At 41.3% G+C, this 21,073-nt stretch overlaps 1 protein-coding gene across 1 annotated transcript in view; it reads left to right on the top strand.

Moving 5' to 3' along the window:
* The first annotated feature begins 848 nt into the window (after positions 1–848).
* The window catches only part of UVSSA (UV stimulated scaffold protein A), a 62,916-nt gene continuing 42,691 nt past the window's right edge, over positions 849–21,073 (top strand). The window contains exons 1-7 of the mRNA XM_063304594.1: positions 849–965; positions 1,635–1,965; positions 2,802–2,922; positions 3,786–4,199; positions 5,084–5,193; positions 8,198–8,327; positions 17,698–17,708. Coding sequence (XP_063160664.1) covers positions 868–965; positions 1,635–1,965; positions 2,802–2,922; positions 3,786–4,199; positions 5,084–5,193; positions 8,198–8,327; positions 17,698–17,708 — 1,215 coding nt within the window. The 5' untranslated portion in view covers positions 849–867. The remainder of the gene's footprint in view (positions 966–1,634; positions 1,966–2,801; positions 2,923–3,785; positions 4,200–5,083; positions 5,194–8,197; positions 8,328–17,697; positions 17,709–21,073) is intronic.

The following is a 21,073-nucleotide window of genomic DNA, read 5'->3' on the forward strand; positions in this document are numbered from 1 at the left end:
CGGCTTTGCGGTCCCGGACCACCTTCCGGAACGGATTCTTCCCTCCCGCATCTGCCTCCCAGCGGAAGGGGCGGGGAGGCTGCGCGGTCCCCGCTCGCGCTGGGCTGCTCAAGGATGGGATGGGGGCGGGGGGGTGCATTTAACTCGGTTTGCCCGTGGCTTGTGCTGGAGCGGCGTCCAGACGCCCCGGAGGCGCCTTCTCCGCCCAGCCCACCCGCTCCACGGGGACGCCCCTCCCAGACGAGCGCAGGCCAGCGCGGGCAAACAGCCGGAGAGGGGCGCCCCGCCCCGCCCCTCCTGGCCCCGCCCCTCTGCTCCCGGGCTTCCCATGGGCGGCGCTCCGTGACTCCACCGAGGCGGACTCCGCCCCTTCGCTCAGCCAGCGCGCGTGCGCGGGGGGCGGCCAGGTTCTTCGCGGAAGCGCTTCGGCTGCCGACGGACGGACGGACGGACGGCGGGGAAGCGGCCTCGGCCGGCGATGGATCGCTCGGGCTCAGGTGCGGCGCGCCCCTCCAGCCGGGACCGGAGCGCTTCGCGGCGCCGGGGGTCGGCAGGACGAGCCGGGCGCCCCCAGCCGTGCCCCCTGCCCGGGCTGGCGGGACTCGCCCCGGGTCGGAGGGGGGGACCCCCTGACTCCTGGGGACCCGACCCCCGGGGAGCGGGGGGCTCCCGGGACGGGGCTGCCTGCTGCCTGCCTGCCTGCCTGCCTGTCTGCTCCAGGCTGGGCTGCGCTCCGGAGCCGCGCCGGCCTGTGTCCGAGCCTCCCGGTGGCTCCGGCGGCCGCCTCTGAGAGGGCGGGGTGGGGAAGGTGCGCCCGCGGGGTCTTTGCGGTGGCCGCGCTAAGCGAGAGTGGTTTTGCCCCCAGGGATGGACCGAGAGCTGGCTCAGCTGGTGGAGGACCTGACGACTTCTGGGCAGCCGCAGCTGGACCCGAAGAAGATGAAAGCGCTGAAGAACATCTGCAGGTAGGCTTCCAGGAGCCGGTCGTCCCTGACCTAAAATACTTTTTTTTCCTTAAAACAGGAGCGTAGGAAAGCATCAGTAGGTTGCATTTTCTGCACAAGGTTTGCAAAGAGCTCTGTATAATTTTTAGGTACAAGAGCAGGCGTAATCCTAGGCGGGTTGATTCAGGAGCAATCTTAATCGTTTTAAGTAGACTTGGATTTATGTGTGTGGAGCCTTGATTTATCTAAAAAAATTAACCACAGTCAGGTCTGGCTGGTATTTGGATGAGAGACCACCAGAAAATGCGATAGATGGGGACCAAAACTATCCCACTGCAGGAAAAGCTATACCTGTAGAGGCATATCTGTAGAATCGGTGGCTAGGCCTGAAGCTTGCGCTGCATTAAATGTGCAAACGATTGCAGCCTTAAAGATTCTGAGAAATGGAAGGACTTTAATTAGTGCGTGGCAAGAAAGCGTTAGATTCTGGAATAAAAACTGCTGGATTTCTTTGCATGCAGGGGTGTCTGCAAGGTGTGGTCAAAAACATCAAGATGGTGGCCACATTGCTGCAATCGAAGGGCCTCCTGATTTTTATGCACCTTGTGGACAATGCAGGCAATATTGTGTTTTTCCAATGAGACCATCTTGTTTAATGTCATGCTTATCTCACTATTGGCATTCCTGTAGGTGTTCTGATGAGCATATTAACCATGTTTACCACCTGCTAATGTCCCAGTTAAATCAAGAACACGCCGAGATACGTCTTTCAGCGTTTCAAATCGTGGATGACCTCTTCAGTCGGTCCCATCTGTTTCGAACGTTGCTTATTTCCAACTTCCAAGAATTCTTGGAGCTGACGGTGGAAACAAACTACGATCAGCCCCTTCCCCCACCAAGTAATGTAGCCCAGAAACTTAAAATAGCTGCCATTAAATCTGTACAAGAATGGCATGAAAGATACGGAGAAGCCTATAAGAAACTTTCGTTGGGATATTATTTCTTAAAACAGAACAAGAAGGTATTTGAATATTTGCTTTCATGATTTAATGCTCCAGGGCAGTGTTTTTCAACCATGGCAACTTTAAGATGTGTGGACTTCAATTCCCAGAATTCCCTAGCCATCATGCTGGCTGGGGAATTCTGGGAGTTGAAGTCCACGCATCTTAAAGTTGCCATGGTTGAAAAACACTGCTCTAGGATGTTAGAGCACTAACAGTGATTAGTTTTTAAAAGGTGACTCTGTCTTTGCCTGCCAATAAAAAGCCAGATTTAGAATTTATTACCCCATTTCTGTAGGCTGACAGTTCTTGTTATGCTTAAATTCACTGTTGGGAATATATACACTGAGATTAACTCTTTAGAGTACATTGATTTTATCTTATTTTCTCTCCGTCTGTATCTTTATTTTGAAACTGAAAAGGTAGACGTTTTTAAACGATGATAAAGAAGAGGTATGTTCCCAAGCACACATGCACAGCCTTTTGTGCTATGTAAAGGCTGATGTAATTTATTATTATTAATAATACTTTAGATCTGTGCACTGCCCAGAGTCCACTGGAGTTGGGTGGCCAATAAATTTAAATAAATAAATATTTAGATGAATTTATCCCTTTTTGTGCAAATTCTATAAACTTTTGAAGAACAGCTTTCATGCATTCTCTCAAGCGGGCTGAAAAAATATGGGGAAATAATCTCTTACTGACAGATGTTCAGCACCAAAGAAAATGCTATACACCAGCAGTGTTGTATTAACATTTTATAAATAACCAATATGGAATTGAATCCAGACTTTATCATGCTTAGAATGTGCCTGTTGAATTAAATGGGACTTAATTTTCTCCTGTTCTTTTTTAGGTTGATTTTCAAGATGTACGTGCCAGAACTCTAGCAGAAAGAAAACGAGATGAAGAGAGGCAAAAACGATTGGATAATATTTACAAAGATAAAGCTCAAAAAGCTGAGAAGGAAATGGAAGGTGAGAGATGTTTAATGTATTTCTTCCAATTATATTTCTGGGTGTTGCTGTAACATTCTTCCCTCATATTTTGAGGTTTTATCAATAGGAGTGCTTTCACAGGACAATTGCTATAAATGGTGATCTGTTCATAGATCAGGAATAAGTAAGGATCTGTGTTAGGGAGCTTGGGAGAAAATAGAAATAATACGATGGTGAAAGGCAGAAGTTAAGAAAATTGAGTTATAGAAGATCTGGAAACTTTCTAAGCTAGTGCCAATAGATCAGAAACCATCCCTCCGCACTTGGTCAAAAGTTACATACATCTTAAAGGAAAGTAGCAGTAGTTTTATTTAGTGCATGGTTATACTTAAGCATAAATAGGTAAATAAAAAAATAATATGGAGAACCACCAATATCAGCTGTTAAACAATGTAAGGCATTTCCTTATACAATTCAATCAGTATAAAACCTTTCTTAAACTTTGTACGGCCATAATACGATTTTATAGTGATGGAGAATGAATGTTATTCCTTCCTCTCAAGAGAAATTAATGTGCATTTACATTCCTAACAGAAATTGGTAGTTAGTCAACCTGTGATTCTGTCATAGTTTACTGCTTTGCAAGTCTAAAGTTTACTCCTATCTTACAGTGCCCTACTTCAGGGCACATGGTTGTCAACTTTGCCATCTCACACTTTGAAAGAAAAGTAAAGGCAGGGGAATCTGGATTTCTGCCTTTTATTTATTTTGTATGTGAGTGTTTGGTAGTACATACAAAATGTTTGCAACATACCAAAATTAATTGCTGAGTTTTCCTAGGAGAGCTAATCCTTTCCAAGAGGCAAGCTGACTTTTGTTCTTAATTTACTACTACTTAACAGATCTGTCTCAAGAAATCCAGTCTGTGCTGACTGAGATGGAGAATTCCTTTCAGCTTCTGGTGCCAGATCCCTTTGACTTCATAATAAATGACACTGAAACAGTTGATTGGAGGAGAGATGAAATGGACGAAACAGCCACCTGTTCATCAGCGCAGATGTCAAATCAGCAAGGAGCTTTCATGGATCGTGATCAGCAACCTTGTTGTAGCAAGGACCTTCCTTCCGTTTCTCTGGTGCCAAAAGCTGATAGCAAAGACTCTGATAGGGAAAAGGAGAAAAATGAAGGCGCGGAAGGCTGCTCACAGCCTGAATTAACTTCTCATGGCATTATGGGAGATGATGATTCTGCAACCTTTCTTCGGAGCCACGGCCTTGGCTCTTACAAATATACTCTCAGTCTTGAAGTATCTTCAGGTACTTGAACCTAATTCATGGAAAAGTTACTTCTTGCTCATAGGTCATATTGAATATCAAACGTGGTGGTATATTCTAGGTCCCCTCTATTAAACGTTGTAATCTTATGGGACTGAGGGAGTGTGCTTTCTCTGTCATGGCCCCCACCCTCTGGAACAGCATCCCCCCAGAAATATGGATGGTGCTTGTCTCCTGGGGTTCCAGAAAGCTCTTAACAGCTGGCTTTGGTCCCAGCCCTGCTGTTAATGTATTTGGGGGGGGGGGTTATTGTGATTTTTTTGTTGCCTTTATGATTGTTTTAGTCTAGGCTGTCTGTGGTTTTATGTTTCTTACTGGTTTTTCGTTTTGTACACTGTCCAGGATCCATCAGAGTTGGGTAGCTTAGCAAATTTGAATAAAATAAATGAATTTCTCAATCTAGCTCTGGAATTCTGTAGAAGTTTCTTACCCAGGCATTAACTGGCTCTGAACCTGCTTAGCTCCTGGGCTCAGACAGGGTTCCCCAGGTATGGCCACCTGCAAGAGTCTGTGCTGACTGCTCAGGTGTTTCTGCACCTTTTCATTATACTTTGGTTTTTGACATAAAGCCATCTACAATTGCTATTCAGAAAGCTTTAGGTCTGCTTCATGCAAAATACTCTAGATATGAAGAGAAAGCTGCCGATGAAGGGATAGTCCATTCCTACATATGCTTTAGAATAACCCACACAGGTAACAGGTTGCCAAACACTCAACTGGAACATTTTTTCAAGAATTTATCAATGCGCTGTGTGTATATATACACATTGCGTATATACAATTTATATACATTGTTTATATATAGAAGTACACAGGGATTTTGAAAGAGAAAAAATTGATGTATTGTCTTCCTTTGTTCCTGCTAGATGTGAAACTAAGTGAGAATGAAGACAATGAGGCCATCTTAAATAACCTTACAGATAATTTTAAGCTCATAACAAATAAATTTTTGCCATCGGCACAGTCTTGGATTCAGGTAAGGATTTTTTTTTTTTTTTTTACTAAGGATGAAGTCGGATTTCTTTCATTCTGTATTTTAGTGGGGCTGAGTCCTTGTGGACCAAAATTGCCAAGACATTTTTGTGGTATGTTTGTTTCCTAGTTTTCAGGATTCTTTCATCATAGAATCAGAATCTGAAGATCATGAAAAATTTAACTCTGGAGTAGAACGCTGCTGATGATTCTTTCTGGAATCAGTTTAAGGACCTGCCCTCTTTTTCTAAAGCAGTCTTTTTACCAGGCTGAACAACTCAGGATAAGTTGCTTCTCAAGTTTAGGCCATCCTTTCTCAACCTTTGGACCCTGGAGGAACCCTTGAAACATTTTTCAGGCCTCAGGGAACCCCTGCACATTCAGGCTCAAACACAGGCCAGAAGTTACAAAATTATTAGAGTTGTTCCATGTGTAGGCCTGTAAATATGCGTTAACAATGTTCTTAAACTAAAAATGAAACTTACCTCTTTAATGTGAAGTTGCCCGAATTTGAAATAATTTTTTTAATAAATTGTGATCTCCCAGGGAACCCCTGGTGGCCTCTCACGGAACCCTAGGGTGCCATGGAACCCTGGTTGAGAAACCCTGATATAGCCAGTCAGCTTCTCAGTAATTTCCACCTGTTGGTTGTAGTCCTGCTTCTGCCGCAGCAGAAGACAACTTTGTTCCCTCTTTTTCCTGAGAGCTTTTCAGGTGTTTGAAGATGACATATTTGATATTTTTTAATCTGTTGTCATGGGTACCTACCTAACGTTTCCCCAAGCTATTCTGAATCAGCCTTCTTAAAATCCAAAGGCACATAAGGTTAGTTTTCACAGCCCTTTCTAGCCATGAATTCCACACAAATGTTTCTTCCCATTTTCAAACAAGACATCCTTATTGGTCAGTATTTCCTGCACCTTTCCTGCACCTTCAGAACATTAAAGTTGTCAGGAAGGACAAAAAATGAAGAAAACGTTGTTTTATTTGTAGCGTCCTTCCAGTAGATGTCAGGGTAACTGAAATCCCTCAGCTAATGTGGCTCTCCTCTATGACAGTTGCCTGCTACAGTAGATTTGACATATTGTCACTACCTTTTTTTCATTATTATTGTGCAGTTGGAAGCTTCAGAAATTGGTTGGATCTTTCTTTGATCAGAGAATGGAGATTGTCACAAAACTGGGTCTTTCTCTAAGTAGAAAAATAAAACAATGACCAATTTCCCATTCAAGATAAAAACTGAGTGTAAATGCTGTGGATTGTAACCAAACTACCAAAGAAATAGAAACTTTACTGATTTAGTCATTTGACCATATCAAAAATATAAAACCAATACAAGTATACAAGTAAATTCAAAGAAAACGGTAGAACAAATTCAGAGAAATGGCAAATTACTCTTCACAAAGTTAGTATCTTCATAGCAATGCAAAAGTGGGTTTTAACAGCAAGGTCTGTGGAACAGTTCCTGATCGTACACTTCTAACAACCTGGTTTGAACACCTTTTGTCTTGAGTGTTCAGTGGTATTAAGTATAAACGTCTTCACTGATAGTTCTGCTGAATTTGGCCTCTCAGTTGCTTTAATTTGTAGCTGATCAGAGGCTAAGACAGTTTCACCTGATTAATATATTGCTTTTTTCCCCCCAATAATTGTAGTTCTTTGATAGTGTTCTGGATGAAATTTCATCTGGGTACACCAGTTGGATATTGTAATACTGGTGCCCAGAGTTGGGTGGCATATACCAGGGGTCCCCAACCCCCAGGCTGCGGACCGGTACTGGTCCGTGGCCTGTTAGGAGCCGGGCCGCACAGCAGGAGGTGAGCGGTGGGCAAGCAAGCGAATTTACAGCCTGAGTGTTTACAGCTGCTCCCCATCGCTCGCATCACTGCCTGAGCTCCGCCTCCTGTCAGAGAAAGCAAGCCCATTGGCTACGGTCTCCAAACAGCACAAAGAAAAAAGAATAAGAGGTCGGGAAAAAGAGGAAGCGCTTGAATCATCCCAAAACCTTCCACACCCACACCCCCGGTCTATGGAAAAATTGTCTTCCACAAAACCAGTCCCTGGTGCCAAAAAGGTTGGGAACCGCTGTCATATACATTTAATAAATTATTATTATTGTTACTGTTGTTAACTGTGATTAGAATTACATCACTTAAAATACATTCACTACTTTAATTTTTATCTTTGTGGCCTTATTATGATTTATGTATGGTAGTTTGAGAAACAATGAAAGGAGAGAAATCAATTCCATTAGAAACTTTCACTGAGTAAAAAAGTTAAATTAATAAAAAGCGACTGGTTTAGCCAGGCTTTTTATGTGAGTGAATCAAGTTCTTATGCATCATGAAAACCCTCTGTACTAGGAATATGCAAAGCATTCCCTCTGCAAAGCAGTGTTTACACAAGGCAGCCAGTTCTTAATGTTCTGTGCACTGAGTGAAACACACACATTCTGGATGGAGTGTGAAATAGGGTTGTTTTGTTCTGGAGCAAATCTAGAACATGATTGTTTGGGACAGAAAAAGTGTGTTAGTCCATTTTAGTTGCTGTTTTGTACAGGTGATTCATCTGTACCTGCAAGTAACAAACAAGGTAGAAGATTTTATTGTAAGCCGCCCAGAGTTGCTCTCAGTGAGATGGTCAATGACAAAATATGAAATAATATAAAATAAAATAAAAATAGATGACTTTAGTTATTGACACTGTAGTTCAATCTATGTATATCTACTCTGAAGTAAGTCCTGTTGAATTTATTTGAAATCACAAGAATGTCAGTCCTAAATCTCATGTTTATGGCTTATTTGTAGCTGGAAGCTTTTTAAAACGTGTTAAATTTTAGCTCCTTGTTTTTCCCTGTGTTCTTTTTGCCAATCTGAAATAAGCCTATCTGTATGGAAATTACGGATGAGCCGTCAGTTGCTAAGTATTGCAAATTGCTATTATTTTTTCTTGTGGCCTGTAAAACATGCAGGTCATCTTGGATGAACTAACTATTTTGCAATTTGTAGTTATTCACAAGGGCTGGGATAAGTGATGATCGCCTAAGACAAGCCATTGACCTTAAAAATAAATTGGAGACTGCTCTGGAGAAGACTAAAAAAATGCGTATTGATTTTAAAGAGAAGAGAAAATTGGTGAGTTGAAGCAAATATTTCTAATGAACATTAGGGCATACTGAAACAGAAGTCACTGTATTTTCTTAATAGGCTATATTCTGCACTTCATTTTATATACTTCAGTTATGCAGGAACTTTTCAAGAGATCAGTGGGTCTACCAAATTTTAAACAATGCTTATTTTATGTTACCTTGACCTAAGTAATTTTCCTCAATGTTTTCAGAAATGGAACTGATTTTTTTTTAAATCCTCTGAATTAATGACCTAAGTTTCTGCTTGTGCCTCATTTTTCCCTGTCTCTAAATGTCAGAAATAGACTTGATTTTCCTCATCTTGCTTAAACTTTTGCCTTAGTTGAAATATTTATGTGCAATAAGTATATCGTAATACAGATCTGGTCCATAAATATAGGACAGGGATGCAGTTACGATGCAGTGAGATTGCGGAGATAAAAATTTGGCATCTGTATTAGATTCTTGTCTTGTTTGTGGGTGGCAAAGTTCATATGGTACATTTGCTTGTAGACAAAGGCTGAGAAAGGCTTTCATAATATCCTCTAGATCAGTGTTTCTCAACCTAGGCAACTTTAAGATGTATGGACTTCAACTCCCAGAATTCCCCAGCCAGTCCACACATCTTAAAGTTGCCAAGGTTGAGAAACACTGATCTAGATGGTCAGTTCTCCAGCTTTGTTCCCTTTGAGAAGTTTATTCTTCTGGGTTATGTAAATATGTTTAAACATGCTCCCCGTGGTAAGCAACATTTTATTTTATTCTGTTTTACGACAATATTAACCACAGCTTGACTTGCTTATAGGCCTTGGCCAGGTGGTACATCTTAAACAGCTTAAACAGCTCATGTAGTCCTCATGTTTGCTAATGTATGTTTTATTTGTTCTCTTGATTGTGTGGTGCTTTTCTGTTTGTCACATTGACTGGTCATTGACCACAATAAACAAACAGTTTGCCTTTTACAGACTTTTCTCTTGGAACCTTGTGTTGGGTATTTTTATGTGTCATAAAATCAACTCATTGCTTGCAATAATTAGCTATTTTGTGAAGTGTTTTCCATAGTATTTGCTTCGGTAATTAATGTTCCATGTTAAAAATTACATTTTAAAAGCCTCCTTTGTTTATAGACAACCCAAGTATGTATGTTTTTGGTCAATGCTTACAGGAGGTCATTTTAGTTTCCAATTTCACACTTTCCGCCAAGCTCTTGGTGGGCAACTCTTTAACAATATGTGTGAAGTAGTCGGTGAAGCTTGGATTAAAATGGAAGGCCTGTTCACACATTTGTCTCCTCTGCATATGTGAGGGGCAGAGCCACTCAGCATCCTTGCCCACTGTAGAATATCGCAAAATGTAAAGCCTAGATGTATACAGAGAATGTACCATGATGCCACAAAACACATACACCCATGCCAGAGCTTGCATGCTAACTTCCCAACCCCAATCCTTGGGGAGCAGTCAGGTCTTCATAACTTTGTGAAAGGCCAATAGATTAGGGGCTGTCCATATATTTTTTTTTGGGGGGGAGGCTGTTCCATAGGGCAGCTGCCATAGCAGAGAAGGCATTCTTCCAGCAACCCACCACTTTTTTTATTGATGGCACCCAGAGCATGCCCACTCTATCAGATCTGGCAGGGTGGACAGAAACCAGTGGGGAGAAGCAGTCCCACAAATAATCTGGCCCCATGCCATGTAGGCCTTTGAAGGTGATAACCAGCACCTTGAATTGCATCCAGAAGTCTACTGGGAGCCTGTAATGGTATGTGGGAATGGCCTTCGGAGACAGGAGGAAGAGCCACAGCTTTTGTTGTTTCTGAAAGAGCGGGGGTGGCGGAAGCATCTCAAAAGGGACTCTCCCTAGATTTCGGGAGAGTAAAAGTGAGGGACAGGAGGGGTTCTTTCAGATTTGCAAGATGTTACCCTTGCTAGGTAATCCAGACAAGAATCACAACAATGAATACTAGCTCTATCTTTATTGTAAATTTACATTGACAGATTCTTGTGTTTGGCTGCATATTATTAACTTTGTTGGCATATAATGACCTAAGATGTGAACCAGTTTGGGGTAGCGGTTAAGGCACCAGCCTAGAAACTGGGAAACCAGGAGTTCTAGTCCTGCCTTAGGCATGAAGCCAGAGGGGTGACCTTGGGCCAGTCACTCACTCTCTCAGCCCTAGGAAGGAAGCAATGGCAAGCCACTTCTGAAAATCTTGCCAAGAAAACTGCAGGGACTGATCCAGGCAGTTGCCAGGTGTCAACATTGTCTCAAAGGTACCCTCCAAAAAACAAAATGAATGAAGAGCGTAGCTGTCTATTAGCCATTCCCTTGCTAGATTTTTCCTTTTGATTTTTCATATTTCAACTTCAGTTGACTACATCATATTAACTGAAACTTAGTTAGCTTTCAGATTCCATGCCATGGCTTATATGAGCCATCATTGGAACTTGGCTTGTTTACTTTCGCTTTCTGTTTGCTTAGCTTTCCTGCTTCTGGAGCCTGTCTTTGTTCTGCTTCTTAACCACAAGTAGCTTGCGGAGATGTTGAATTGAGTCACTGATGCCAACTGCCAGCGTACATACTTGAATGTGTTGGACCAATTTCATCCCTACAAATAATAAGAAAGTTGATATCTTAAATTGCAATTATTTATTCAGTCATTATTGATTAACAGAGGTATCAACTTAAGAAGTTTCAGGGTCCCTCCCACAGGAAAATATGAATACTTGTAGTGTATGTGCTTTTTTGTATTTCTATCAATTTGTATTAAATTAATACAAATTAAACTAATTTGTATTAAAATAAATAGTGTGGCTTGAGGTTTCTTGCATTTTCAGGAACATCTTATCTTTCTTGAAGCTGCATTGTATGACTTTTTTTTTTCAGGAACCGTTTAAGAAGATGTTTCTAAGCCTATGATGGATAGACAGGTTGTCCTCACTTACCAACGGTAATTGGGACCAGGAACTCTATCTAAGTCTAAGGTGTGACTTCATGTGACTGTGCCAACTTAACGATGGCAGTTCCAGCAGTCCCAGTTGCTGTTGTTCGGTGAATCTTGTGCGGTTGTAGCATCCTGCAGTCACGTGATCCCCATCTGCGACCTCCTGCCGGATTCCCCATTGATTTTGCTCCTTGGAAGCTGGCAGGGAAGGTCACAAATGGCAATCACCCCGTCGTAATTGCAAGCTGGACACCAAGTGCCCGAATCGCTATCATGTGACCGCGGAGATATTGTGATAGTCACAGCTTCAAGGACCTGTCGTTAAGTCCCACTTGTTCAGCACCGTCGTAACTTTGAACAGTCACTAAATGACTGGTTTGTGGCTACTGAGTGAGGGTTCACCTCACAGGGTTGTTGTTGTGGGGAAAATAGGAGGAGGAAGGACTATTAGGTATGTTCGCTGCCTTGAGCTATTTATAAAAATGATAAAGGCAGGATAGAAAATAATAAATAAGTAAATAACTGATTTCCATGTGAATATCTTTAAATTCAGGGCATATATTTATCTAGAACCATTTTCAGTGGCCAGTAGGGGGTGCTGTGTTCTTCATACTGGGTATATCTCTGCTCACATCATCAGAAAATACTTCTGATTTAAGCAGGATAACCTAAAATGACCAGTACTTGAAATGAAAAAAGGAACTGTTTTCTAGACAGTTCCTAAATTTGCTTTTGACAGATTTACTCTTCTTTAAATATGTCTACATCTCATTTGGTAAACACAAGTTTTTCATTAATACCTATTATAATCAGTCATACTCCTCCCAGAGTCCCTCTTTTGGGGGGAGATGGGCGGTAGCGAAATTTGAATAATAAATAAATACATCTATACATACACACTGTTCTTGCAAGTGTTGCAAACTAACTATATTACAGGTAAGAACTTGAAAGAAATCTGTGTAGTTTTCCAAACTAAAAATAGTAAATCTCCCCTGAATTTTTCAGTAAACATGAATTGACAGTTTAAAATACAGACAAGCGTAATACACAAAATGGGAGCAAGTGACTGGTTTTTATAGTCATTGACTTTGCAGATAAAGGCAAAACTGTGTTATTGAGATCAGTGGAAATTAACTTCTAGGACTCCGCCAAATGTTGTTGTCTGGCACTGTAACTTTGTAAAGTGGGAGCACACCCTTTCTTTTAGTTTCTGATATTGGAGATAAAAAAAAAAGTCAAGCTGAAAGCTTTGGGTTGTTTCTTGAAAGTTGAGTATCTAGGAGAAAGGAGGGAACCAGCAATAATTACATCTGTTGTCCTTGACATTCTGCTAGTAGACTTTTTTTTTCTAAGACGACTTCCTGTACCGTAAAGCTTCTGATACCAGTAGCCCAGAAAACTCCTGTATAAACTAAAGAGAATCAGCAGCTTCTCATCAATGCAGTCTTGATCACATTGCGGCTGACTAATGTGGATGTTAACAATTTACAGTATAACTTACTTATCCTTGTTGTCATACAAGGACTATAAGGGAACACGAAGGAGGATTTTATTTATTTTAGCCAGGTAAACGTGATCCCTAGAATATACCAGATAATCGTATATATCACCATAGGTACAGTTTCCTCCACAGTTGATCCTACAGAGGAAGATCAAAGCAGTTTCTTCTTTACATACCTGTGTAATGCAGCTTTTGAATATCGCTCTTAGTTCTAATGCATTGTTAGCATAAGCCACAGAAAGAAATATTGCTGTTATTAATGTTATATCAGAATAAGAATTAGTTCAGTCAAGACTGGGTTAAAGATATAGGATAAAACACTTTTTTTGTTCCTGATCTCATTGTATTGTGGAAGATTATATAGGAATAGGTTGGCAATGGTTTAATCTAATGCTCTAGAAGCAAACAGCTTAAAATTTGAGAAAAATATAAGCATATGACTGTGTGGTAGAAATGGCAATGTATTTGGTTAACAGAAATTAAAGTTACTGATTAGCTTTCGGGCCTCTAAGTTTAATCCCTCAACATTTGTAAAAGGTAAGGGGAAAAATAAGGTGGGAAAGAATAATAAATTGAATATAGGGTCTTACAGATTCACTTAAAGGAATTATTTCAGGTGAAGCTAGTAGCTTTCTTTGAGAAAATAATCGATTTTTCTGAACCAAGGAACTGAAGCCACCAAATTAGTTTGGATTTTAGTAAAGCATTTGATATATGATCACTTAAAAGTCTTTGAAGGAATCTCTCAGGGATCAGTCATTTAGTTAGTTGTATAGTTAAACACTTTATGTTTGGCTTTCTGTTCGAAGTCAGTTCACTACACAAATGGAAGCCAGCTATCATGTTGGTTGAGAAATCTAGATGGAGCCAAGTGGATAGAATTCCTGAATCCCGTGCCGTAAGAAAGATCCTGCCCCAGCTGATGTAGAAAGAAGTGAGATGTAGGCCTTGGACCTCTAACAGGCGTTAGCAAGCATGCCAGTTTTTGCTGGAGGAGATCCAGAACCTTGTTCCTGGCAATTCACAACTGCTCTAAAAAGCATTTTCACCTTGCCACTTCAGAGACATTTTAAAATGTAAGGAAATGATGCTGAGTCCATTTTGAAGATACCATAAATTAGATTCACAAAATGAGATACAGTTCATCAAATGCGGTGTTAAGAATTTAGCAATGGAAAGTAAATGTGTGTTAATACCTGCGGTTGATCAGAATGAGATGCTGCAAGGTCACAAGGTATTTCCCAGTTGGCAGTGAAATCCACTTGCAGTAAGACATAACAAGCAGCCTATGGTGATGCAGTAAGGCCAGTGAAATTTGAACTGAAGCAGGCTCAAAGAAAATGCAAAAGTTCCCCTAGTCTGTAAATAGAGTTTTTGGAAGATCTGCCTAGAAAAGTGGAAACTTAAAAGAGATAAGATTACAGGGTACCACTATTTCAGATAAGTCATTTTTTCTTTCGTTGCTACCAGGGTAGAGGGGGAAGGTGAAGAAATACCTTTGACCATTGATCTAAAACATTCAGCAATTTCTTAATACTGTTTTACATTTCTGTTAAACATTTAGCCTAAAATAATCTCTGTGACCAGCTAGGTGGCAGCATCTGGTTGACTTTGACTGATTTGGAAAGCTAAGCAGAGTTGGGCCTGGTTAGTATTTGGATGGCAGTTACTTTACTCAAATAATATATGCCCTTAAGTCAGTAGCTGGAATTAATGGCTGTGAAGTGGCTTCCTGGGTTGTAATTATGAAGGGTTTTAATTTTAGTTAGGGACTCAAAGGGCTACCTGTTATTCCACTGCTTACGTGGGTGTCGTAAATCATATAGGAATCTCAAGAAACACTACCCTATATCCATCGTGGCAAGATGGACGGGGTGAAAATAGCTAGCTGCAAAAATAATGTAATGCCAAATGCATTGTAAACATGCATTTTTTTTTCCTTACAGGAAAGTGATTTGTAGCTCAGCAGATCTCCCAACACCATTCTTCTTAGGTTTTCAGTTCATAAAGAAAGTTCTTTTATTTTGACATACAGTGCAAATGCATGTTCAGGGCAGTTCAGTTGGGCCAATGCTACGTTTGGCCAACCTTGTATTTAAACTTCAGAGTGAAGGCTAAAAGGTCTTAATAAGCACTCCAGAGTCATCAGCCATCCTTTTCTAGAGATTTTCAATTGGGACATTCTAGTTCAGAGTTAGGTGTTCTGTTAAAGCAAGCGGACACCCTTTTTTGACTCCGCTACCCTTCTTGTTTTCTAAGAAAACTTACGAGGCCAATGCGGAGTGTAAATGCATTGTTGTGACAAAAATAAATGGTTAGAGGATGATACTTTGTTTTACAGTATGCCTCCTGTGTATTTATGGTTAAATAAAATAGCCTATCTCCTCTCCCCCAATTTATTTTCTGTAATTGATAAGGCATGCTTTTCAGAAGTACAGAACTGTTGTTTAAACCTTGATAATCGGCTCTACTATTTGCAGAATGAATCTGAATGGAAGTTGAACACCTTTTGATCTCCCCTTTTTGGGAGAGATGGGCGGTGATAGAAATTTGAAAAACAAATAAATAAATAACACCATAAGGTAAAGGTAAAGGTTTCCCTCAACGTAAAGTCCAGTCGTGTCCGACTCTAGGGGGCGGTGCTCATCTCCGTTTCTAAGCCTTGGAGCCGGCGTTGTCCGTAGACACTTCCGGGTCATGACGATTCAGAACGCCGTTACCTTCCTGCCGAAGCGGTACCTATTGATCTACTCACATTTGCATGTTTTCGAACTGCTAGGTGAGCAGGAGCTGGGACTAGCAGCGGGAGCTCACCCCGCCGCGCGGTTTCGAACCGCCGACCTTCCAATCGACAGCTCAGCGGTTTAACCCGCAGTGCCACCGCGTCCCTATAAATAACACCATAAATAAATAACACCATAGTTTGAGGCTAATCACTTCTGATCTCCTAAATTAGCTTTTGGCTCATATCTGTGTCTCAGGTTGGCTGTACTGCAGTTCTGGGCACTCTCTCTTCTCTTTCTCAACTAATTTTTTAACTTTCGATATTGCAAATCTTAATTGCCATTATATGCCCGAAGATGCTTACGGGGGCAATTCCACAGTTTTGTGAAAAAGGTTCATACAGTACTTAGAATGCTGCTGAAGCTTCTCTGAAAAAGATTTGTAGCTCCACCTTGTGGAAAGCTCATATACTCACCGATCACTCCACAAACAGGTATGGGACCATATAGCTTTAACTCAAGGAAGTCATGTTTTCCTTAGATAAAAATTAGAGCCACCAGTCAGCTAAAAAAAGGAGGAACAGATTCCTATTTCATGTTTAAGCAGGGCAATGCACACCTTAATTATATTTCAAGATCCCTACCGGAATTAAGTATCTATCTATCTAAATATAAGATTATAGCTCGGTTGGGTGTTTGAACTGCAAAGGAAAAATAGGCTAGCTCCTAAACACTGCTCCTTATAAAAGTCAACAGACTCATAAAATTAACTCTGATATTTTGCCACCACACTCCTTTTTGCACTACTGACATAGTTTGCTGATGGTTGCACTGGGAAGGCTCACTTCAGATCCCTATTCAGCCATGGTGCTTACTGGGGACTTTTGGGCGATCGCGGACTCTCAGCATAACCTATCAGGGATATGGGTGCAGGGAGGGAACAGGAAAGAACCATGTTTGATGTCTTGAGCTGGAGAGTAGCTGAGAACAATTGCCAGTGACTCTGTCATCCTATGTAGTGTTAGAATTTTTCAGTTTTTCCTTACCAGATTCGCTTCTGAGCCGGGATCAAAGAAACAGGCAGTTGCATGAAATTAAGTTCTTTATTCTTCACCAAAGAGCAAAAGCAATGACAGCAAAAGCTATTAGGTGGGTGGCCATGCAGGTCCTTGCAGCACATTATATACGTTCCATTCAACTCCTCCTTCAGAATACCACCCCTTACTCAGTTACCCATACTCCACCTTAACCTCATTCCATATTAGGAATTTCCTTCCTTCCCTCTATCTTAACATCACTCCATATAAGGGACTTCCTTCCATCCTTGCTAGGGCTCCTTGACCGTTATTAAACAAAACCTTTCTTCTGGAGAAGCTATCTTTGGAATGTACACCTTATCTTTCTATGGGCACAGCTATCTATCAAGGTCTGTTAGAAGGGATGAGTAAGAAGGCCAACAAAACTCTTCAAGGAAATAAAACGTGGTTTCAGAGCCATAATAAAAGTGCAAATGTTTCTAATATATTAATATAAAATATACGATTAGGAAATGCATTTGTATTTAAGTACTATATATGTAAAATCTTCTGTCAGTAGGAAGCCATGAAGATGACCTTGGAGAAGGCATCCAGAAGCCATTAGGACAACCAGTGCAGAAGAAACGGCCCAGGGGTGGGGGTGGGGGTGGGGCAGGAAAGGAGTCAGACTGGCTCCCCCACCCCACCCCAACTCTCTGCTGTATAAGAGGGCAGGAAGGAAAAACATATTGTAGGCATACTTGCAAGTTTCTGTTACTATATCCCATCTCAATAAAGCATCATTCAAATCAAGGTGGAGTCCTTTTCTGCATCTGGTCTACTAACATCCTAGCATCAGCCTTTTCTAAGTCGTTTAAGTAGCTGCAGAGGAGATGGGGGCCTAGAAAGGACACTTTGGGGTTTCTCTGTGTTAGACATGAGAAGAAACAGTTACCCCCGTGAACAAACTTCTTGTCTAGGTTCAGATATCACAGTTGACTAGGGAGAGTTATTGAGTTCCAGATATTTCCAGGACTATTCCAGGCTGAAACTCCCCCTTCTGGAATACATTCCAGATCAGTTGGACTGTGTGAAAGTGTTGTGTACATTATATACAACTCCCCTCTTGGCCCAGTTAAATGTGTTGGTTGAGCAGGGTCAGTGGACCCTCATTCCATAATTTGCTGGATTGGAAAAAGAGAAAAGTACAGTAGTTACTGACTGATTTATAGGGCATTACATTTTATTTAAAAGTTCCAGAATTGACAAAGTTATAAAAATCTGCATCCCAATGAAGTATCTTGTGCTGTTCTAATTGTCAGTCGATTCAAAAGATTTTTATACTTGGCTAATGACTACTGCATGATGTGGTTTTACAAGCTGTCCTTTCCCTTCATTCAAGGTAATTTGTATTTGACATCATGGTGAAATTCAAAATGCATTCCAATAAGGTTACTCATATTAATTGGTTCCATTCCAAAAAATACAAATTCCTTGGCCAAAAATCCTCTAAAAGAAAAAATATCCTCTGAGTAGATGCATGTGAAATATTGGTGTGGTAGAATAATTTGCAAGATCTTCTAGTGAGGATATTAGCATATAAATAGCAGGTGCAATGACGGCCATCACAGTTGAGTACATTTAATTTTTAGTTTATAAGAGAGAATGGGTTTTTAAATGCATAGTCATCAAGCCTGCTGAAAGACAAATGAAGTTTAGAGTTCAGTTATGAGAGGATTACATCACATTAGGGAAAGAGATCTCAACTCGGCCATATACTTATGCCTGAGTGAAAGTGATTTCTTGATACGGAGTAAGAAGATCTGGTTGCCCACATTTTAAGCCGCAAACTGGCTGCCAAATTTTAAGAAATTCAGATTCGGTGAACTAAGAGCATGGCTGGCTGGGGAATTCTGGGAGTTGAAGTCCACACATCTTGAAGTTGCCAAGGTTGAGAAACACTGGTCTAATATTAGGGTATCTAGCATGGTGCAGGCTGGTACAATATTAGAAGGTGTGCATGAATTAGGAGCTGTTACATAAAGTATATCAGATTTTGAAATGGTGTGTCAGGTTCAGACTTTATGACATCGACTATGTGGTCTTGTTTTTACTATTTGAATAATTTGGTTAGGTCGGTGGTTCGAATCCACGTGACAGGGTGAGCTCCGGTTGCTAGTCCCAGCTCCTGCCAACCTAGCAGTTCGAAAACATGCAAATCTGAGTAGATTAATAGGTACCACTTCGGCGGGCAGGTAACAGCGTTCCGTGTAGTCATGCCAGCCACATGACCACAGAAGTGTCTACGGACAAACGCCGGCTCTTCGGCTTTGAAACGGAGATGAGCACCGCCCCCTAGAGTCGTACACGACTGGACTTGATGTCAAGGGAAACCTTTACCTTTACCTTATGCAAACACAGCCACTCCATTCTGGACTACCTAACTCTGGGTCAGTTACGACTATTTAAACAGGAAAGAAAATGGACTAATAGTCATCCATGGGAATCTGATTCCTTGCATTTCCCATTCTAAGAATTGTCCATTGAAACAGTTTCATCAGACTGAAGTAGCAGTTCAGCTTAAAATCGTTTCAGATGTGTCGTGAAAATCCCAATGTATCACATACGCTCCTCTGCATTTCTTAAAGTGCTAGTGGCGTAGGGCAACTATGTAAAAGCCGTGTTGATTTTTTGCCAGCAAAATTTATTCTGTCAGCTTGAGCAATACAATAATACTTTGATAATACTTCATACTGTTGACTATTAGTTGCGCATAGAATTCTGTAGAAAAAACAGGGTTTGCATTGATTTAATAGATGCTTTTTACAAAATCCCATTCTGGTAATACAGTCGTCTAGTCTATAAATGGGTACAGTCAGATGTAGTATTTATTAGGGGGCACTTGAAGATTATTGATCAAGAATTCCCATGAGTATTCTACATTCAAATGAGACACCCATGCAGCACATAGGCATTGTACATCTCTGAGAACTCTTAGCTCCGTCAGTGTGAGAGTAACTCACAAATACTGTGGGCTTGTAGACTAATAAAATATGTTTCTGGGCTAGTAACTTGATTTGTTTGCAACTGACACATAAGTCACCACCTAACATAGTGATTAGTTATAATTGCATAATGATTTGGAAGCTTATTAACTGTTTAAAATGCTTGCGTTTAGTAGTTTATTCATCCACTGCTTTTTTCTACCCAACTGTAATTGTAATCGTGCTGTGCACCAGCTGCACCCCTTCCTGGATCGGGAGGCCCTTCGAACGGTCACTCGTGCCCTTGTCATCTCCCATATAGACCACTCCAACGCACTCTACATGGGGCTACCCTTGAAGAGTATCTGGAAGCTTCAGCTGGTCCAGAATGCGGCTGCGCGGGCTATTCTTGGCGCCCCCAGAAGGGCGCACATAACGCCTTTGCTACACGAGCTGCATTGGGTGCCGGTCTGCTTCCAGGTCCAATTCAAGGTGTCAATTATCACCTATAAAGCCCTACATGGCATGGGACTGGGTTACCTGAGGGACTGCCTCTTCCCCGTTTCATCAGCCTGTCCTACCCGATCATGCAGAGGGGGCATGCTATGGGTCCCGTCGATAAGAGAATTCCATCTGGCGGGGTCCAGGAGGTGGGCCTTCTCAGCAGTAGCACCTGCCTTCTGGAACATCCTGTCCCCAGAGGTGAGATTGGCCCCATCGCTCCGAGCCTTCCGGAGGAAGTTGAAGACCTGGCTCTGCCACCGGGCTTGGAGCAGGGAGGAGGATAGTCATACTTGAAGCTGGCTAGTGCCTTGAAGTGCCCCTCCTATACAATGACTGAATGAGATGACAGCCATCTGGATTTTATTATATTTGGTAGTTCTGTGAAATTGTTTTATAGTGTGTTTTATATTGAAGTTTTATTAAATATTTATTGTTTTGTATTGTAAACCGCCCAGAGTCCCTCTGCTCGGAGGAGATGGACAGTGACAAATTTGATAAATAAAAATAAATAAATTTAAAGTTCCATCTAAATTGTCATTCTGCAATGGTATATTCAGCTTGAGTCTGTTGTACGTTAAGGAAGCCCTTTTAGAAACGAACTACTATTTTCACTAATGTAGTGTCTCTCCCCGAGTTAAGACAAGATGAGGCTGAATTCTCTATGAAGGAAAGTGAGCAAATTAAATCTTAAAGGGAGTCACATTAGCTCTTCAAAACTGACACATATTTAAGATAGGCCAGTTCTGAGTACTGTAAAAGAATACCAGAGAAAGTATTTGATGTGACTCTTACTTGATCAAAAACATTTGTATGGGACTCACTGCAGCAGGATGGAAATGCCTGCCTGTCTTTTGATGAACTTCTCCGTCAAAACAATGCAAGATGGAAAAGAGATGTATGCTCAGATTTTGGGGCCCTGTGCATGGACCCCGTTTGGAGTCAGTTTACACATATGGCTTCCTAAATTTTTTTGAATTGATTGTCTTGTGACTACTGTTGAGGATGTAACTGCATTCAACGCTTATTCCCAAGTGCACACTTATGTCACCAAGAGTCATAAGTAAGAGTTTTCTGTTGGTGCAAAGAG

This window comes from Candoia aspera, chromosome 5 (assembly GCF_035149785.1).
Source record: "Candoia aspera isolate rCanAsp1 chromosome 5, rCanAsp1.hap2, whole genome shotgun sequence".
Taxonomy (NCBI): Eukaryota; Metazoa; Chordata; class Lepidosauria; order Squamata; family Boidae; genus Candoia; species Candoia aspera.